The 20,130-nt window shown below is 42.8% G+C and overlaps 1 protein-coding gene and 1 pseudogene across 5 annotated transcripts in view; one reads left to right on the forward strand and one right to left on the reverse strand.

Moving 5' to 3' along the window:
• The first annotated feature begins 1,645 nt into the window (after positions 1-1,645).
• The window catches only part of PPP3CA (protein phosphatase 3 catalytic subunit alpha), a 329,754-nt gene continuing 311,269 nt past the window's right edge, over positions 1,646-20,130 (forward strand). The window contains exons 1-2 of one of the 5 annotated variants that reach the window (XM_086704507.1): positions 3,136-3,370; positions 6,296-6,353. Coding sequence is in view for 2 of the 5 variants with exons in the window: in XM_086704504.1 (XP_086560630.1) it covers positions 3,313-3,370 (58 nt within the window). In the remaining 3 variants the exon portion in view is untranslated. Of the gene's footprint in view, positions 1,835-3,135; positions 3,371-6,295; positions 6,354-6,418; positions 8,915-20,130 lie in introns of those variants that run through there. The other 4 variants (XM_086704508.1, XM_086704504.1, XM_086704509.1 and 1 more) reach the window with 4 other exon arrangements.
• On the reverse strand, positions 1,793-2,795 carry LOC147581851 (uncharacterized; annotated as a pseudogene).

Genomic DNA, 20,130 nt, shown 5'->3' on the forward strand with positions numbered 1-20,130 from the left:
AGATATGCAGACATAACTAGTCCCTAGTTAATTTCTGCTGTCTAGTTTTCCTTCGAGTAGGGTCCAATTTTGTCTAAGAAGATGTGTTTGTGTCGCAACAGTATGGACCATACACGTGCATTAAAGGTGTCCGATGATAGTAAGATGTGTTGTAAAGGGATTATGATTCATAACTTTTTTTTCCCATACATACCTCAGCTAGGAGGTGTCCCAAACTTGTAGCGGACTGAAGGGTGTGCCTCAAAGGTGTGCCTTTATTTCCTGTCTGTATCATAAAACTTCTCTATTGATGCTGACATTTTAAGCCTTCTGATCTTGGTTCAAGGTGTTTTTCCTAAACCTGAAACATGTCCAAATAGCAGTGGGAACTGCCTGTTTATTTGCAACATGTGGGAGAAAACATTGTGGCCTTGGAAGTGAGCATCCTTGGACATGATTTCCTGGTCTTTCCTCAGGCAGGCCCTCTTCTTCACCCATAGGTCTTGGCGTCCCTGCCTCACTCTGTGCCATCTGGCCAGGAACCAACTTCCCAAATCTGCCTTAGCAACTGGCTCTGCCAGGGCTCAGGAGACTGTTTTCAGTAACCACTTCCTGAGGCGATACAGTGGCCTTTCAGAGCTCATATTTTTATGACAGTTCTACTAGACTCTAGGCTTTATTGAGGGCAAGGACCATTTTCCAGTAACTGCCCCTCCCCCCTCCCCTCCACCCCCTCCCCCCAAATAACCTACCATAGTGTCTGGTGTATATAAAAGGAACACAATACATATTTATTGAACATACTGTCTGCCTAATTACCACACACTATGCTGGGGGTGTGAATTGGGCAGCAGAATCTTGGAGCCAGTGGCAGCGTCCCTGAGTAGGGGGGACACACCCTGCATGGTCTCCATTTGCTAGAAGGCCCACACCGAGGCTTCCCTGCCTTTTAGGGTGAGTTCCTATTCCTTGCAGGCAGCACGCTCAAGGCATACTCTGGTGCCATCAGTCAAGTTCTCCAACTTCCTTTCGGGTTTGAACTCGAAATCTAATCCCTGCTACCCAAACACTTCTGGCTCCATCTCCTAGCTCCCTAAATCTTTTATTAGGCCTTTTACTGGGCTTATGGTCGAATCCAGGAAATAGGAAAAACCTGATATTGAAGGAATTTAGAAACGAAACAGGAAGAATCTAGGGTGAGAAATTTACTCAGCTCTCTTCGTTATCGACGAAGAAGCATGCTCCAATCTTGCCCGGTTGGTCAGAGAGAGGGGCTGTGAGCGGAGGTGACCTTCTGGCAGAGGGCGATGATCTCCTCATTCTGTGGTGCGGCAGACAGGTCAGAAAGGAGCTGTCGGGGCATTGTCGTTCTCTGTCCTCCTGCACCTAGTGTTCTCTTCTTTACTCTCCTTCCAACCAAAGGGACCAGTGTGGGGATCCGCCTTGGGCTTCAGGGCCCTGCACACACCTAGCGCACCAAGTGGACGTCGGATGATTGGAGATGTGGTGCCACCATTCCCTACTAGTGGCTGCGTGTGCGCGTGAACAGGGAAAAGGCGACCCTCTCCGGTGTGTCTCCTGCCCATCATTTGTCTCTGGAGATTGGCAGGGCGGCCCCGGGTGACTCAGAGTTGCCCGGGGTCGCTTGGACTCCCGTCCCCAATCTCCTTGGCTAGCCCGTCCCGCACACTCGGCCACCTCCCCGGCGCGACGCTGAGAAGCGGCCCCTTTCTCAGAAGGTGTGGATGCTTGTGTATGTGTGGGGAAACGTTAATAACCAGCACGTCGCGCATCAAAAAGCCCCAATAGCAAAATGCACCGTACACCCATCACAGCCGGAGCCCGTCTCCCCAAGGTAAGTTGTTTATTCGTCGCCGTTTTGGCGATTCTCCCTGGACAGCTGCTGCAGCGACAGCGACAGCAGCTGTGCCGCGGGCCCCGAGCTCCCTGCGCTCTTCCTTCCTCCGCCCTCTTTCGGTGCTCCTCACCCCCACCCTCTTCCCTCCTCTCCCTGCCTCCCCCCTTCTTGCCCTCTCTCGGGCCACGCACACACCCGGAGACACCCTCCGCACTTGGCTACTCACACTGCGGCTTAACCCAGCCGACTAGGCACAGTTGCCAAAGCGGCGCGGGGGAGTGTGCGGGGTCTAGGGGCAGAAGCCACACCGGGCTGAGGGTGGCAGGGTAGAGCCCCGCTCCTCCCAGCCGCGACCCCCTGCCCATTCTCCTTCCCTAGTCTCGGCCTGCCGGCAACAGTGACACCTGAGCGGTGACTGGGCGGCAGGCCCACTGGACTGGCAGCTGGGCGAAAACAGAGAGGGGGGCGGGGACGGCGAGGAGGAGCGGGAGGAGGGCCGAGCGACGGGGGCGCGACCTAGCAGAAACTGACGCGCGCTCCAGCCAATGGGCGCCCGCAGCTTCGACGTCGGGGCGGGGAGCGGGGGGCTGGCTCCGCAGGGAGGTGGAGGCTGCCGGGGCGCTGGAGGCGGGGGCCGGGAGGAGGAAGGGGAGGAGGCGGAGGCGGGCGCGGTGGCGGCGGCGGCGGCGGCGGCGGCGGCGGCGGCGGAGGAGGAGGAGGGTAGGTTGCGCCCGGGACTGTGTCTGCCGAGCTCCGCGGCTGTGCCTGTGTGAGTGAAGGAGCGGCGCGGGGAGGCAGAGGCGAGCGCGGGCGAGCGCAGCGGCGGGACGTCTCCGGCGGCCGCGGGGCCAGCGGCGGCGCTTGGTGTGGGGAAGCAGCGGCGGCGGCAGCAGCAGCAGCAGCGGCGGCCGCCTCTCCGCCGCCGGGGACGCCGAGGCACGGCTGGTGGCACTGACATCGGCGGCCCTGCCTCTTCTGTCTCGCCCCCGGCCCTCCCCATGTGATCGGTCTTAATCCTGGCGGAGTGCGCGCGTGGGGCTTCATTCCGCGGTGCCGGGTCTCCTTGCCGGGGTGGGTGCTCCTGTGTGCGCTTCTCCTCCCCATCCCCCTTCCCCCAAGAATAAAAGAAGAACCAAGAGGCGTGCTTAGAAAATAAATAAATAACCACCACACACGCGCAGCCCGGAGCGGAGTCGGCGAGGCTGGCGGCGGCGGCGGAGGAGGAGTGAAGGCGGCGGCGGCGAAGGAGGAGGAGGAGGAGGTGGAGGAGGAGGAGGAGGAGGTGGAGGAGGAGGAGGAGGAGGAGGGACGCGCGAGAAGGCAGTAACTTTAAAGCCAGCTCAGAAGCCCAGACCTCCAGCCGAGCGGTTTGCAGCGCGGCGGCGGCGGCGGCGTTCAGTGTCTGGCCCGCCGGTCCGGTCGGGGTGTGCAGTAGGACGGACGAGCAGCGCGTCGCTGTCCCCCGGCGGCTGGAGATGTCCGAGCCCAAGGCAATTGATCCCAAGTTGTCGACGACCGACAGGGTGGTGAAAGGTAAGCGGCGCGCCGCGGTCGCCCCGGTGCACCGTGTGCCGCAGGAACCCTCACGGCTCGCCTCCCCTCCCCCCGCCCCCGGTTCTCTCCTTGCTCCAGCCACGGACCTTCTAGGATATTGTGCAACCCTCGAACCCCCCCTCCTTTGCGTGCCTTCCCCCCAAGCCTCCCACCCAGCCCCACTTGGGGCATTTTTATTTACGGGGGCGTCAGTTGGCAAATGGCTGAGCCGCGGGGAGGCGGCGGCGGCGGGGGTGGCGGTGGCGGGAGGGGGCGCCCGGGGGGTGGTTGCTGGCAGGGTGTAGCTGCTGTGACAGAAATAGGAAGTGGGTGGCTGCTCGCAGGCTTGCATGGGATCGGGTTTATGATTTTCTTTTGCAGAGGGAGGGGTGATTTATGGCTTTTAAAAAATTAATATGGCATTTTTATGTGGCCGTGGCTTTCCACCGACTGCCTCGCTCGGGCTGGGTTCTCTCGGAGCTCCATTGCAGCAATTCCCTCCGCGCCCCCTCCCCCTTCCCCTGAAAGGGCCTGCACAGGACTCGCGAGAGAGCGGGAGAGCGTGGGGGGAGCCCGGCGCTTCCTTCCGCGCGGGGCGGGGGCGGCCGCAGGCGGAGGGGGTGGCCGAGGGGACGCGCGGGGGCCGCGGGAGGCGGGGAACGACCCGAGAGCCCCGCCGCGCCGCCCCGGGATTCCCCCGCAGGCCCTGAGAAAGACACGAAAAGCAGTTCTCCAACCTCCCTCGCCACCGGAGCCTTCCTTCCCCCGCCGACCTGTCAGTGCTCTTGAATGGTTCCCCGCTGGAGCACACCTCCCTGGTGGTAACCTCACCCGGCTCGCTTCTTCCGTGCCCCTGGCACCCCCTTGTTAACGGGCCATTTGATTCCTGGTATTGCCTCTTCTCCCCTGCCCCGGGATCGTATACTCCTTGCCCTGAGGTTCCTGGCGTAGAGAAGCCGGGATGCGTGGGGTGAGGAAGGGGACAGGCAGTGGCCTTTCATGCCCGGGAAAATCCGCCGTCCTCGTTGTGTTCCGTGGTGGAGTTGGGGAGGAACCATCCTACAAATCCTGGAAGGATGGGACAACAGAAAAGATCCTCCAGGATTAAGTAGTATCCCTCGTTCCTAGGGTTAGGACCCGGAGCAAAGCAGGGATGGGGTAGGGGCTAGGCACGGAACGGGCCTTAGAAATTGCAAATAGCACTGGCTGGTGTGGAGTGTGTGTGTGTGTGCGCGCGCGCGCGCGCGCGCGGGGTGTGTGTGTGTGTGTGTCTGTGTGTGGTGTATAGAACTGAGATAGTATCTAATGTGGCCATGCAAGTTGAGTGCAAGGCAATAAAGTCATTGGTCCCATGAGCACTTAGGTGAAGTAACTCCGCAGCCTTAAGACCATGATACAGAAGTCCTTCTGGGGCGACAGAACTGTTCATTGCTCCATTCACATTTGCTCACTTGTTAAAGTTGTGTGTGTATGTGTGTGTGCGTGGTGATGGGGGAGGGGGATTGTTTTCTCTTTTTTTAAAAAAAGAGAATAAAATATCTTTTCTTGTTTTGATTATATTAGAATCATTCCTGCTTGAATGCAGTATTCATAGACTCATCAAAGTAAGGAGGAAATACCTTTGCAAAAAATGACTCGAAGTAGGACTACAGATGAACAACTGTTCTCTCTGCAGTAATGGCTCCTCATGTAAACAGTGAATTCAAATCGATTCCAAAGAACTATGCTTTGTATTAAGGGTTATTGTTGACATTTTAAAAAATTAAGACCTTTTGCTGAAATATTGGAGAATAACAAATATCTCCCTAGTGTGTGATGTTTAGGTGTAACTCCAGTGCATGTTAAGATTGCCTGTTTTCAAAATAGTGTAAAGCGTACAATTAAAGTGCTAGCAGTAAATGTGTCAACAATTAAAAGTCAGTCATATGTGCATACATAACTTCAGGTTCCCTGTTTTAAATCACAAAGTGTGGGTTCTCTGTGTAAATGTAAAATTGTCATGGAGAGAAGAATGTAGAATTGTCTATACATTCTGGCTTGATGTCTTTACCAATTAATGTGAAAGAGCCCATTCAGCCATTCTATGCCTATTTGGTCTTGCTTTTTTCCAATGCTATATTATAATGTTTTTATAGATGAGTCTTCATTGTAAGTACATAGATTCTCCTTAATTCCAAAAAAATGGTTTACATATTTTTGTAGAGCTAAAATGCACACGTGGTTAATATAGGAAAATAGGAAAGTCTCAAAATAGGGAAAGGTAATTTTGTATTTGTTTTTATAGGGATCTTGATGTGAAATTTTAAATGTGAAATTTTGTTTATAGAAAAAAACTTTTATTGATGAATCCTGACTTTAAGGTGGGCATGTTATTTTTCTTATGCTTTCTTATAGACTTCATATTGTTGGCTTAAAAGGCATTATTGAATGTTGGATCAACATTTGGTCACATATATGATTTTTATAACTGATTATTTTGAAATGGTAATCTGTTTTGATTACCAGTTCTCTAACAGATAGCATTTCCCTACGTATACACATGCTTAGTGAGTAGAAAGTACATGAATGATGAATGGAAAATAGATGACCAAATGATTTTTCAGGTTTACAAAATTAGGTAAGACATAGTTCATGGAACCATGACTTTAAATTTTGCTAGAACTTCATCTCAGTAGTCTGACAGGATTCTTTAATGTAGGAAAGGGGTTATCCTTGAGGAAATTTTTGTGCTCCTCAAACTTTCTCTCCTTTTACAATACAGATAGTAATATTTGGTTGCATACAGAAATAAGAAGTATTTGGATCATTATTACCATGGCATGCCATGGTGTTTGTTTACAGTTATCTGCATTAGTGTGATCTGGCTTTTGTTGTATAACAAATTGCTGTTTACAAATAAAGCTGTGCTTGTGGTTTTGTTTGTAGTAATACCATGATGTGACGGCTTTCTTGATTTGTACTTCCAGAATGCAACTTTAGAAAGGTAGGTTGAGTTTAAGTCTCAACTAACTATGCGATGTTTCAGGTTTGTAGCATCTTCTAGAGTGTGTTCAGAGCCCTGATCAGTTTTCCAGATCTTAAAAATGAAAGGGAATGGCAGCACTGGAGATGAAAAGCATTTATTTAGATTACCTCAAAAAAATTTCCCTCTCATTTAGCAAAACTGGTGCTGTTTCAATTTGACTGTTCTTGGATAAAAACAATGGAAAACATAAAAAAAAAAAAAAAACCTCATAGAAAAGATCTTGGGAATGCCATTTGTTGGAAATCGGAGTAATTTGACCCGTTTACTGTTTTACATTTTTGTAAGAAAACAAAATCTATGCGTAACTGTATGGCAAAAGATGGAGGGCAGTAAATCGAAGAATAACTACTCTCCCTTCTTTCCCCCAACACACCACATAGTCTGGTTTTTCTCTGCAGTGGTGCTCCTCAGGCCTGGTTCCAAACTCTGGCTTCTTTTTATTTCTCCTTGCCCGTCCCTGCCTTTAACTCTGTGTCTAGCCCTAACACTCCCTCCTGGCTTTGGAACTTAGCTATTTGAAAGCCATACACTTGGAGGAAATGAAATTGTATGTAATGAGTACCTTGCTGTGTTACTTCTTTTTCCCTTCCCTTTGTTCCCATCTCCAAGTATTTTCTAATGAGGTATTTCTTACCTTAACCCGAACTGATTTTAATAGTAGAAATTCCAGCTAGCGTGGCAGGTTGATGGGGAGTAAATGCCTGGGAAGAGTTTTGGGGATTTTCTCAAAAACTGTAGGTAGGAATTTGCGCTTTGTGTCTGTCAGGTTGCTTTTGGCTGTGGGGAATGCAAAACAAAACAAAACAAGCTGTTTTTCTTTGTATTGTCAGCTTATATACTGTTTGTGAAGACAAAATACACACAGGGAAATTCTGGAAGGATATCTAAGATCATATAAGCAAGAAGCTGGTAGCTAAGCAAACTATTAAGTAAACAAAGATTCAAGCCACCAGTGTTTCTAGCTGAATGAGATGGTAATATTGCTTTAAAAGAACATCAAGCTATGCTACATCAGTAATCATGATCATGTTTGGATTTCGAAGCAAAGTATTAAATAATGCCATTTCTCTGTGGTGTGTCAAGAGGAGCTCATTGTGAATTTATTTTACTTAGATTGGTTACCATCTATTCTATAGTATAGTATATTCTATCTATCTGGTTTTCCATTTGAGTGCAGTAAGACCTCATTAATTCAGTGTCGTTAACTGAAACTATGATTAAGCATTGGTGTTTGGTGGCTGAAGTCTCCATCAGCAATGGATGTGAAGAAAGGGCCTGCTAATCTAATTAATAATATAAACAACACGGTTTGGGCATGGTTAATATACTTAACAGAACAGATTCTTTTCGGGTTGTAGTGAGTAGCATGTAAATTAATGCTATTAATTACAAATTAGATCTGTTCGTTAGTGTTTTCTTTCAGGATTTCTACTATAAAGTAAATGTAACAAAACATTATTTTCAAAACATTTTGTAAACTAACACAAAAGCCTTAGGCAACAATTGAGACTGTGATTCGGGGAACTTCCAGTGATTCTAAAATGCCATCGAATAGGAAATTAACATTTAGAAAAGAATATGTTTTTGGAAACTGGGGGAAAGAACCTGTACTTTAAATGAGCAAGCTATTTTAAGACATCCAGTTAAAATGTGAAAAAAGTAACAGCTTAGAATCTAGTTAGTTTTACATTTGTTTATGTTAGTTTAAAAACATGCCTTTTTATGTCTACTTCATTTTTTAAATCTGTTCATTTCCATAAATATGACCTGTTTTATTTATAATTTTAAAAATATGAAATATGACTTTGATATAATGTACGTTTATAATTTTTATAATTGGTCTCTCATGCTTTTCCTTATCTTTTCTGTGTCAGCCATGTGTAAAGTTGGAACTAATTACGAAACCAAATAAAGAGTCCATTTAGAGTGACCTCATTGGAAAACAGCATTTTTCTAGACATACTCTCCTTTTAGCAAATCCAGTTAATTTACTGTTTTGAAAGTTTTGTGAAAATATTGGACACTCCTGAACTATAGGGAATGATGATGATTCACGATCTGGAACTTTGGTAAATACTAAAAAATCATTTTGTCATTTTTTTTTTAGCAACTTTGTGGTGTAGCATTCTCTTGATATTCAAGAGCGATACAGTGATATTTTGAATTCCAACTTTCTACAATTCCACTGTAATATATTGTAAGTCACAGGTTTTTTCCTCATTTGTAAAATTGTACTCACCCCTCACTTCTGGGAACCAGAGGATCCTCAAATGGAATTTGAGGTCACACTGGGTCTACTTGCCTGGGAATGGCAATTCAGTCACTGCTGACACAGAATTACAAATGACAATGTGTTAATGTATTTTCAGGGTCACTCAAGAATAGTCAGAACAATTAATATTGAAGTCTGTGAATGCCTTGGGTCTACAACAGTAGCTTATGGTGGCATTTATTTTATAGTTGAAGAAATGGAGACAGAATAGATAGAATGGTCGGTCACAGGTGGGACTAGAATGCAGGTAAGTGTAAGCAAATTCTTTCCTTTAGCAAAGATGTTCTTTTGTCTTGAAAACCTGTTTGACAGTGTCACTTCTTTTGGTATATTTAAGATGTCACATAGTATTTCAAACTTTGCTTTACTGAATTACTAGCTGTATAAAATAGTTTTAATAGGAGAGGGAGCTTTTATATCTCTGTATTTAGCAGAAATAAACATTCTGACGGTAGATATTACAATCTGGTTTGATCTTGGCATGAGGTTTACTAAAGGAAAATTGTTAAACGTTATTTTCTATTCAGGTAAATATATACACAGGAATAGAAATAGCATATTCTCCTACTAAAACATTTATTGACATTTATTTTGAAGGTTGTTATCATAAGCCTCTTTGTCTGAACTACAGATAATGGCCGATACAGTTGGTCTGGTTTGAGGATTTTATGAATTTCTAGGGAAAGCTCAAGCAAAACCAACAACCAGTACTTCATAGGTGTTTCACTCCTTTTTAAAAAATAGTCATCAGGTGGGAATGTCGGCACTGACACACGGTTTCAGTTTGTAAACTAAGTCTTTAGTAATCTTGACATTTTCAGCATTATTAACTCATTTTACCGTATTTTCATCTTCTGTATTCATACAGGCTGTATCATGATAAGCCATCAATTATATTTCATATAAGAAGTCAAATAAAACACTTCATATTCCTCTATGGTTAGGTGTTCTGAATAATGGCTTAAATCAGATGGACTGGCAAACTGAGGACCTGGGCCTATGGCTGGGATCTCAAATCCATTTCACAAATGTACATGCAGCAACTGAAACCCTGATATTAAAAACAAAAACAAACCCTGACTGAGAAAGCAGTAATGAATCATTAAAATATTACAGTTTTAGAATTCGATCTATTCTTTGTGAGATATCACAGAAATAGAATGTTGTGTTCATCTTTTTATTTCCTTGATCCATGTCTTTGCCTCATACCAAGTATATTCCTACTCTATTTTAAAAGGATGGTCTGTCTGACTTTCTATGAACTTCTCTCTCTTGCAACTGGAAATTCTGCAGATGTCTGCAGAAAGCAAAACACATAAGTAGAGACCAGAGATTTATGTTCCCAGCTGCCTCCAGATGATGACAGACCACCTTACAGGGTTTGTCAGTGTCAGGTACTTCCTACAGTTAGGCAGAAGAACGATGGTTGATGTTCAGAAAGAGAGTTTTATTCATACAGAGCTAAATTTTAAAAGATCCCATTAGCTCTAAGTTTCTGAGATGTAGAGTCTCTTCTTGTATTGTCCATACGGTAACTGTATGGACCCGCTTTATTTTTTTATTTTTTTGGGGGGAGGAGCTGTTACTTCTGATTTAAAATGTTCAGTTGTCTCTGTGTAGTAGTAGAATGTTTTGGAGATTCTGGTAGGTCGGTGTCTAAACTGTGTCTCCCAGATTGCTGCATATTCATGGAAGGTACACAAATTTTTTTTGTTAATATGTATATTCAGAGTTTTAGTTTGAAAACCATGGTCATCGAATCAGTGGTGCCTAGCTCAATGCCTTGCTTCTTATGCCCTGAATCAGTTCTTGTCCAATGACTTTGAACATTGCACAATTCTCACTGCACCTCCTGAAGCAATGAATGGAGACAAATTATGTATTTGTTTTGAGTACAATTGTATTAAGTTCTGTCTTTTTTATAAATGGTTCTATATGATAACTGTATGGTTTTGGAATACTTCCTCTCCAGCCGCATCAGACAATAGAGTATGAGAGGGAGGCATTAATAAGGTGATATAATTAGATTCAGGGAAGTTTTGTTGTTTGGTCATTTGGACTGGCTTCACGCCAGCTGAGTTTAAAAGGCTAACTCCTTTTCAACTCAGCATATTAGCTTGAACTTGAAAGCTTTTTTCGATTTTTGTTGTATTTCCCCTTAGACTGATCAGTTTTGTTTTTTTTTTTAATTTTTTTTTCAACGTTTTTTATTTATTTTTGGGACAGAGAGAGACAGAGCATGAACGGGGGAGGGGCAGAGAGAGAGGGAGACACAGAATCGGAAACAGGCTCCAGGCTCTGAGCCATCAGCCCAGAGCCCGACGCGGGGCTCAAACTCACGGACCGCGAGATCGTGACCTGGCTGAAGTCGGACGCTTAACCGACTGCGCCACCCAGGCGCCCCTAGACTGATCAGTTTTTGACAGGTGAGAAAAGATATGTTAATCACTCAGTGTTTGACATATTGGGTGATTTACATTTTTTAATTATTGTTTAGATTTGGACTTGAAGAGAGAATGATCGGGAAAATTCCATGAAACAAAACAAAACAAAACAAAACAAACCGAGACCAGAAAAACCCCTCTTCCTTTGTTTACATCTCAATTTATCATTTTCTGTAATGCTTTTGTAATTCAGAAATGCAGCCTTCTTCAACATAACCTCCTGCCCTCCTCCTGCCCTCCGCTGGCCCCCAAATGTCATTGGATTCTATCCAATGGGAAGATATATGGGCTATGAGAAGTTAAAAAAAATGTGGCACCAGCTTTGCTGACTCTTTATATTCTTCTAAGTGGGCTTCAAGCCATCGTTGACATTTGTTTTTAAACATCCTGTAAGCCATGCCGTTTTATCAAATTAAATTAAAAGCACAATATATTCTCCTACAATGACAGAACCTGAGTCAGGACTTCCAAGTTTGTGTTATTATTATTATTTTGCTTTTTACAAAGGAATTAAATTTTTTTAAATTAAACCTGGCATTGTTGGTCTGCTGTGCATACTTAATGCTAATAAAGTACATGCATACCTTCTGTGTGTGGGTTTGATTATTGTCACGGGAACAGTTCTCATCTTTTAATTCTCATCCTTTGAGCTTTGATTCAGAGGACACCTCCTCTGGGACCGCATCTCTTGAAACCTTCAACTGGAGTAAGGGGACTCAGCCTCTTCATTTTCTCGGAGGACACTTTGATTAGAGCATGCTCTGTGACGACTTATTTACCTTTCTGCCTCCTCTCCAGGAGAGAGGGGCCTGCCTCCACTTATCTTGGTATATTTAACCCCAGTACAATGCCTACTGTAGAATATACCCTTGATACGTTGGTTGGTAAATGAACAAAATAACAGATAAAGGATAAGAGGGTTTTAAATTTCCAAATTATAGAGTTCTTTTCTATTATGAAATTTTGTGGATCCTGTCATGGACAGCTCACAACATCTGGTGAGTTTCTTGTTTCATAAGTGCCAATGCTGTAGAAGGTTTTTTTTCACATGTATTTCTGAAATGCTCTCTCGTTAATTGAGATTATATGTTTTTTGCCCAATAGACAGGCTACAGAAGCATAGCGGGCAGGAGTGGCTTACCCAGGGAGTGCTTGGTTGTCGGTGGCTCATTGTCAGTCAAAGGACATATAAGTCTATTTTCTCAGAGGTAGGTGATGTTTTCTTCCTTCAGGAAGACTGGTGATGATACCAAGTTGAGAGAGAGCCACTATGACAAGCCTCTGGGAGGCCCAGATTAGACTTCACAATTACATTGCTTACTTAGATAAATACACAGATGCAAATGAATAAAAGTCAATATGTTCAGGAATCAGAGCAGAGATGTAAAACATACTGCAGGCCCAGATAAGACATGTCTGTGTAATACTAATAAAAAATCTTCAGGCCCATTCTGTGAGTACAGGCTGCTGGTGAGTCAGCTCTGCCGATGGCACGTCTACATGGTGGATGTTTTTCTGAAAACTCAACCCTGGGATCCACATCAGCTGGGAGAGGGTATGTTGTGAGGCACCTGCTCTCAGCCCAGTCCTTACAGAGCACCACTGATCTGACCTAGTCCGCACTTGGTCAGGTGGCTCCCCACTGAAGCAGGCTTTCCAAGCCCCCGTTTATGGGCTAGGATTTAATCTGTCTCCCTAGTGCAAAAATACTTTTCTTTCAAGGAGTTGAAGACCAGGAAAACTGTAATTTCCCACCTAAAATCACATCACTGTCACTGCCAATTTGCAGTCGGCAGTCAGGAGGAATCTCTCTGTTGACTACACCTCTGGCCAGAATTCTACTTGACTACTCTGTCTCATTTCCACATGCACTTTCAGAAATGCATGCAGAAAATTTGGAGGTTCTTAAAAAAAAGAGGTTCCTTCCCCTCCCCCAAGTGGTTAAAGGACTTAAAATTGTGAAAGGAACTAAGATTATTGAGTTTGAATAAGAAAAGTTTGAGTGGTAATTTATAGATTTCAGGTATTAATAAGTCTCTTTCTACAATGGGTCACACTCCTACGTTAATCTGTCACCACTATCAATTGAATAAGAAAAAACACTATCTGGAAGCATCAGGGATTTTGGTGACTTTTTTTTTTTTTTTTAATCCAGTCATATACATTTAACACTGGCACGGGTTATGGGTGATCTTCAGAATGGAGAGAATTGATGATTCTCGTTTATTCAGGTTGTAAATGTGATCTAAATCTAGAATTATAAAATTTTGAAGCTGGAAGAAACCTTGGGAATCTAACTCCTCATCTGGCCTGGAGCCAGTCCTCTGATTCTGTACTGGTGAAAGGGACTGAGAGATGAGTAGGAAAGCTTTTACCTCTTACACTTGCCAAAGTGTCTGAGCCAAAGCAAAACAAACAAATCAAACTCTTGGAATTGGAAGGTGTGGCAGTGATCTAGCTCAGTCCATCCCCAATTTGGAATGTTCTGTCCAGCCTTTGTGATGGATGCTAATCGCACTGTTTCATAAAAGCATGAAGGAGCCCCCTACTGACAGACCTGCTCTCACCTGGCCATTTCTACTTGTCAGAGTGTTTTCCTTAGGTTTGACATCAGTTAATGCTCTGGAGTACACAATCATTGTTCCTAGCATTGCCCTGTAGAGTTCCCTAAGATGAGCCTTATCTGTCTTTCACAAGAGAGCTTATTTGATATTAAAAGCAACTTTCATGTTGTTAAGTCTTCTGGCTATTCCCCACATGACATTGTTTCTGGGTCCTTCTCCAGCCCAGTAGCCTTCCTTTAAACCATGGTGATTGTCAAGTTCTTTGGAAAATGGAGAAGTGAGTAAAGGTACATGTTAGCTTACCTCTTTCCATCGAACTTCCAGCACCTTGAGCTTGGTTGCCTAAGTACTCCTGCTTTTCTCTTTTGTGTTCTCATGCTGACCCTTAAACTTTCAGGTCCTTCACTGATCCAGTCTTGTATCCCTTGATGTCCCTTGGCTGGCGGGGGGACTGCTACTGCCATGATGCTCTTACTCCTCATGGCTTCCTATTGAAATTCCCTTCCAACTGTCATCTCCCAGTCCTGCAGCTTGAAGGTGTCAAATACCTAACCTGCTCTATATGCAGAGCTTTCCAGAAAATCTGAATAGCAGATGCATTTTAGCAGTGACTTTCTGGAGGTGTTGCCTTCCTTTTACTTGCTTTTATATGTAATACAGACCAGTAATAAAGACAGCATGATAGCATGGTGATATTAGTGTGGTAATTGAGGACAGGCCAAGTCCCTTGTTTACTTTTCAAATCGCACCATGAAGGCAGCTCAGCACCCTGCTTGCCCAGAGCCAAACTTGCCTTCTCTGCTTGCTCACTCTTCTGGGCACCTAGTCTTTGAAGGTTGTTGATAATATACAGCTCCTAAGGCCATTGAATTTGGCTAACCTAGTGAGTTCAATTGTAATTTGATACCTAGTTTAAGTTTCACGGAGGCCTAAAAGAGGCCAGTGCCTTCCAACTATGGTGTCACAACACATTTCTGTGTTACACTCAGCTGTGAGGTATTAACAGCTACTGACAACAACGTACAGAAGTTTGCAAATGACTTATTTTAAAATATCTATATATAAGCCAGGGTGGATTCCTGTTCAACCCTAAAATACTACGTTCGCTTGTATTCTGATGTTTTTCCTCATGCGGGAGAAGGGATGGAACTGTAGCTATCGTGGTGGGCATCTTGCATAACGTACAGGCTTTTTGATCTTCTGATACACCGTTAATCACAGTGGAAATTGTACATTCTTATAGCCTATGGCAGTGTTTGCTCTATTCCAGTGGACATTTTTGAGGACCGTTTATTGCAATCTGGATTCATGCATGCTAGTGTATTGTGCGAGTGAATGTCATGTGCATCTTGACAGAAAGGCTGACTTCTGCACCTAGAGAGTGTACCTTCATTAGCCAGATCTGCAGATTGGATAGATCTTGAAATATCCTGGGGTGATTTCAAAGTGCTTTATGCAGCCTGCTCTTTTCAAACATCTCCCACGGGCCATGGCCAAAATTCCATGAATTGTTATTTAGGATGAGCTTGGCCTTGGCCTTTGGGTAGTATTGAATTCAAGAAAAGTCCTGTGCTTTCAGAGACTTTTTGAGAGTAAACTTCCATGTCTCCTTTTGAAGAAGAATGCCATGCCTCTTGCACCACTCAGTTTTCTCTCTGCTCCCTTCAAGTGTGATATAATTGTAATACCCTAGTTGGTAAATAGATTAAATAATCCATTATTGAGTATAAAATGACTGTTGAAAATATATTGTTTCCTTCACTTATCAGACCATTTTCATACACATCCATCCTTCCATCCTGTCCATGCATGCATCACTGCTTGCCTGGGTCTGTGCTGTGTTCTTGGGGCTTAAAGTAGGCAATCTCTGAAGGTTGCTATCTAGTGTGTGTGTGTGTGTGTGTGTGTGTGTGTGTGTGTGTGTGTGTGTGTGTGTGTAGTGGTGGTGGGGGCGGGGGAAGCAAATCACAACATAAGTGGTAATTACTTTAATAGCAGAAGATACTACATGCTGTGAGGACAGTAAAGGAGTGATTCACTGTTTTTCATAGTTTGTACTTTAATTTTTTGGCAAAAATAAAGGGAAGCAATATTTTTTTCCTGTGTCTTGTATATAAGCACAATGTTAGAGCATGGGCTCGTTTGTAAATATAGATGGAATAAAAGGAGTGTTGAGTATTTATATGTGGAATTCTGTAGCTGTTACAGTTCACCTGTGAGCAAGGTGTATGAGAAATAATCATGGGTTGTGGAAGGTGGAAGAGGCTTTCAAAGTCAAGCCAACTAGTTCAACTATCTTCCAAAAAAAAAAAGGAAAACCATCTTCGTATTAAATGGTTAATAAGCCCTGCCGCCCCACCCCTGTAGAATATTTACAGTGATGAAGAAGCAGCATCAGAGTGTAGAAATAACATTGGTTTACACTTTGATAAAATCTGCTTTTAAATCCTGCTTTCTCTATGTACCAGCTGTGTCTGTAGGGAGGTCATGTAACAACCCTGAACCCATTTTGTTTACTGAAAAGTGGAACGGATAGTATTAATCTTTCAACTTTGCAAGACTATTGTAAACTATGAGAGGAATTGTATGTGAAATGCCTAGCTTACTACCTGCCCCCCAAAAGACCTCAGTACATGCTAAGCATTGTGGGGGTGGTGTGTTTTTTGTTCTGTTTTTTGTTTTTTCATTGTTGGACAGCTCCTTTGAAAGCAAAGTTTTTTGCTTCTGGAAGTAACCTGCATTGAAGTATCCTACCCATTGTCAAATCCACTGTAGTGTGAGGGCCTCTGCCATTCCTCTGAGACTGGCAGAGGTCACCAGTGACTGTCCAGTTGCTGGCTTCTGTTGTATTTGACATAATGGGCCACCTCTTTCTTCTTGAAACATTGTCTTCATTGGCTTTTGTGGGTTTCCTCTTTGACCTGTTTGCCAGCTCCTCTGGACTGAATCCTGAATGTTGATGTTCCTTTTCTTTTTACAAGTTCTTCCATGCAGTTTCATAGCTTTACACGCATAGGATTGGTGACAGGTGTGTGCTGCTTGTAGGCTGATGAGTAACACATCTATATTTGAAACCTAGTTTTTTCCTCTGGAGCTTTCTCTCAAACCCTATACAGAACAGTTGCTGTAGATGGGTATGGTGAAAATCCAGTGGGGTATTTCTTCTCCTGTGTTCCTTAGCCTGGCTGATGTTACCATCATCCATCCAATTAAACAAAGCTGTTATTCAGTTCAAGTTTTCTAAATGTTTCACGTAGTGCTACAATAGCTTCCCAACATGAGTCTTTTTGCTTTCAAACTTGTCCCTTCTCATAAATTAGTTTTCCCACTAGAGGGATCCTTTAAAAATGAACATCTGATTATGCTAATCCCATATGTGGTTGTTGATCTTCTTCTTACTGATTTGTAGGAACTCTTTATATATTGTAGAATTTGACCCCTATTGCATGAATTTTGAAAATACTTTTAATATAGCATGTGTCACATTGTACTGAACTTAAGTCTTTCCAGTGTATGACAATATAAGTTCTTGAAAGCAGAGAGAACATCTTTTTATTCATAAGTGTATTCTCAATGCTTCTCTGTGTTTGGTCTATACAAAGTTGATTAAACTAAACTGAACTACTTAAAAAATCTCGATACTTTCCATGGCTTTGTATTTGCTTTACCTCTGTATGTAACATTCTTGCTCTCTATTGTGTCCCTCTTCTGCATAAAGCTTCTCTGATCTTCTCAGGCATAGCTGTCTGTGATACTTCTTGTACTTTGTACACACAGTATGTCACAAACATTTGCAACAAAATTTCTCTTTGTGAAATTAACCAGGACAAGGCCTTGTCCACTCATCTCCCCAGTGCTTAGCATGATGCCTAGCATGTAATTAGTCATATTCTCCCTCCCCCACCAGCAAACAAATTGACCAGAAATGATATACCTGTTCATCACAAAAGCATAATGACATCAGTACTTCCTTTTTTCCCCTTCCAATATCATACTTTTTTTTTTTTTAATTGATGTAGTTCAAGTTGGATTATTTTTCCTAGTACTCTTGACTTATGGAACACCTGACCCAGGTGTTCATGTAAATATATTAAGCCAAGTCTCCTCCACTCTGGATTTGGTAATTATTTTAGACAATTCTACAAAGCACTACATTTAAAGGAATACCTCAAGTTTGATTTAATCTTGCTTACCTTGTCCTCTGGTTCTAGCGTTTTTAGATCTTTTAATTAAACATTTGGATTCTTTTGATTCTTCTTTTTAGTTATTTGCCCCAAATTATGTCCTAAGTAGATTTTCCTAGGCCTTTTACCTAAGGCTGGCAACCAAATGAATTTTTGGAACCGGCCAATTTAGATGAGTGAGTACTCAAATCTTTATTTTAGGTTCTACATATGTAATATGGGAAAAAAATCCCACCTATGTTAAGAAGCTTGTGGCTTCTGTACAAAAAAAAGGAAGTGCTTGTATAATTGGTTGTCCTTGATCTTTTCCTTACTTAATTAGTGTATTTTTCTATGACTGTACTTTGGAATGATAATTTTTAAAAAAAAATTTCAAGTGCTTCTGCCTTCCCTGAGATTTATTTTAGTCTTTCGTCATTTTAGGCAGTAGAAGAATGAATTTTCCAGGGATAATGATTAAAGAGTTGGTGTATTTATTGCTAGTATATGTTTTGTAATGCATTTCACACAATTATATTTGAAGGGAATACTTCAACTTGTCAGCTACTTTGCTTCTTCTTCATAGGATCTTAACATAAATAATACAGTGCCTTTACTTATTTTTGAGATTTCTGTTCTAAAAATGTTAATAATATTAATGCATATGCTTTGCATGTGCATTACATAATTTTATCCTTCCAATAACTCTGAAGCTAGGGGAGAGGCAGTGCCTTTTGAAGGTCACACAGCAAATAAATGTTGGAGCAGGTACAGTAAAACCTTGGTTTGCAAGCATAATTAGTTCTGGAAACATGCTTGTAATGCAAAGCACTTGTATATCAAAGCGAGTTTCCCCATAAGAAATAATGGAAACTCAGATCATTCGTTTCATGATCCCAAAATATTCATATAAAAATGATTACAATACTGTAACATAATATAAAATAATAAAATACAAAATATAAAGAAAAGTAAACAAATTAACTTGCACTTACCTTTGAAAACCTTCCTGGCTAGTGTGAGGGAGACAAGAGAAAGGAGGTTTCTGTGTAGGACGACTTTCACTATCACTAATGGAATCACTGATGTCTGTTAGCTCAGTGGAATCTTTTTCTGCATGGGGGCTATTGTATACACTCTCACGGATGTTGACTGTAGGATGCTATTAATAAACTCTTGTCATATACTGTATTTAACATAACTGACAATTAGCAGAGGAAGGGACTATATCTGCAGGCAGCCTGACCTAGAATGAAGCAAGCAAAGCATTCCTGAGCCTACTCTTGTATGGAAAAGCAAAGGACTGTCCATAGGTGCTTTGAAGTGACAAGAAATACACTAATGTCAGTTGTGGGCACCTTCCAACATTCTGAAAGATCACTGATTTCTGCCAAACATCATGGCTTGAGACCAAGCATCCGAGCATGGGAGACCATCACCCCCAATCCTTCAGTGAGGTGGCAAGGGAGAGAAGAACTGTTGGCTCAGTTGTGATCTGTGATCGTGTGACATTTGGCGTCACATACTGCTTGTATTGCAAGATGTTGCTCATTTATCAAGTTAAAATTTATTAGAAATGTCATGTGGAATATTCGTAGAACAAGTTACTTGCAATCAAAGGTTTTACTGTATTTAGATTCCAACAGTCTCATCTCGAGATCCTGGGCTTTTCCTACCATAACACTAAGTTGAAGGACACATTAGACCAAATTCATTAGGTAGCATCTATGAATTGATAGAAAATAGCCATTTGTTTTTGTATAAAATATTATCACTCCTGGAGGTCATTTTAGTAGGTTGTCATTGGCTTTTGTATAGCACACAAGTGCTAGAGAAAAATGTGTCATTTCTGTGGGGCAAGCACTTCTGTTTCCTTTTTAGAAATACATAGCCAGGGCACACAAACAATGGGGCTAGAGTGTAAACTAGGCCTTACTTGGCCTTACTGACTTAATCATGGTGTTACAGGACGAACTAATCTAAAACATAAAAGGAAATGCTGTGAGTTACATAAAGAAGATATTTTTATTGGACCTTGAGTTTTTCTTTTAAGTTAAATCTATGCCAAAAAAAAAAAAAAATCTAGTGCTAGCTGTTGTATATTCTGCTGGACTTTGTTTTAGAGACTTTGCTTCTTTATATTCATTTTCATATTTTTGTCACTAAAGCAAATAAAGGAAGCCACACATAGCTAAAGTGAAAGCCACTTCAAGGAGACGTCACATGAAACATTTTGAGGAGGGAGTTATGTGGTTTCATTGTGACATTTTAGATGCAAATGCAAATTGTTTT

Source organism: Puma concolor, chromosome B1, assembly GCF_028749965.1.
Source record: "Puma concolor isolate L17-30 chromosome B1, mPumCon1.1.hap2, whole genome shotgun sequence".
Lineage (NCBI taxonomy): Eukaryota > Metazoa > Chordata > Mammalia > Carnivora > Felidae > Puma > Puma concolor.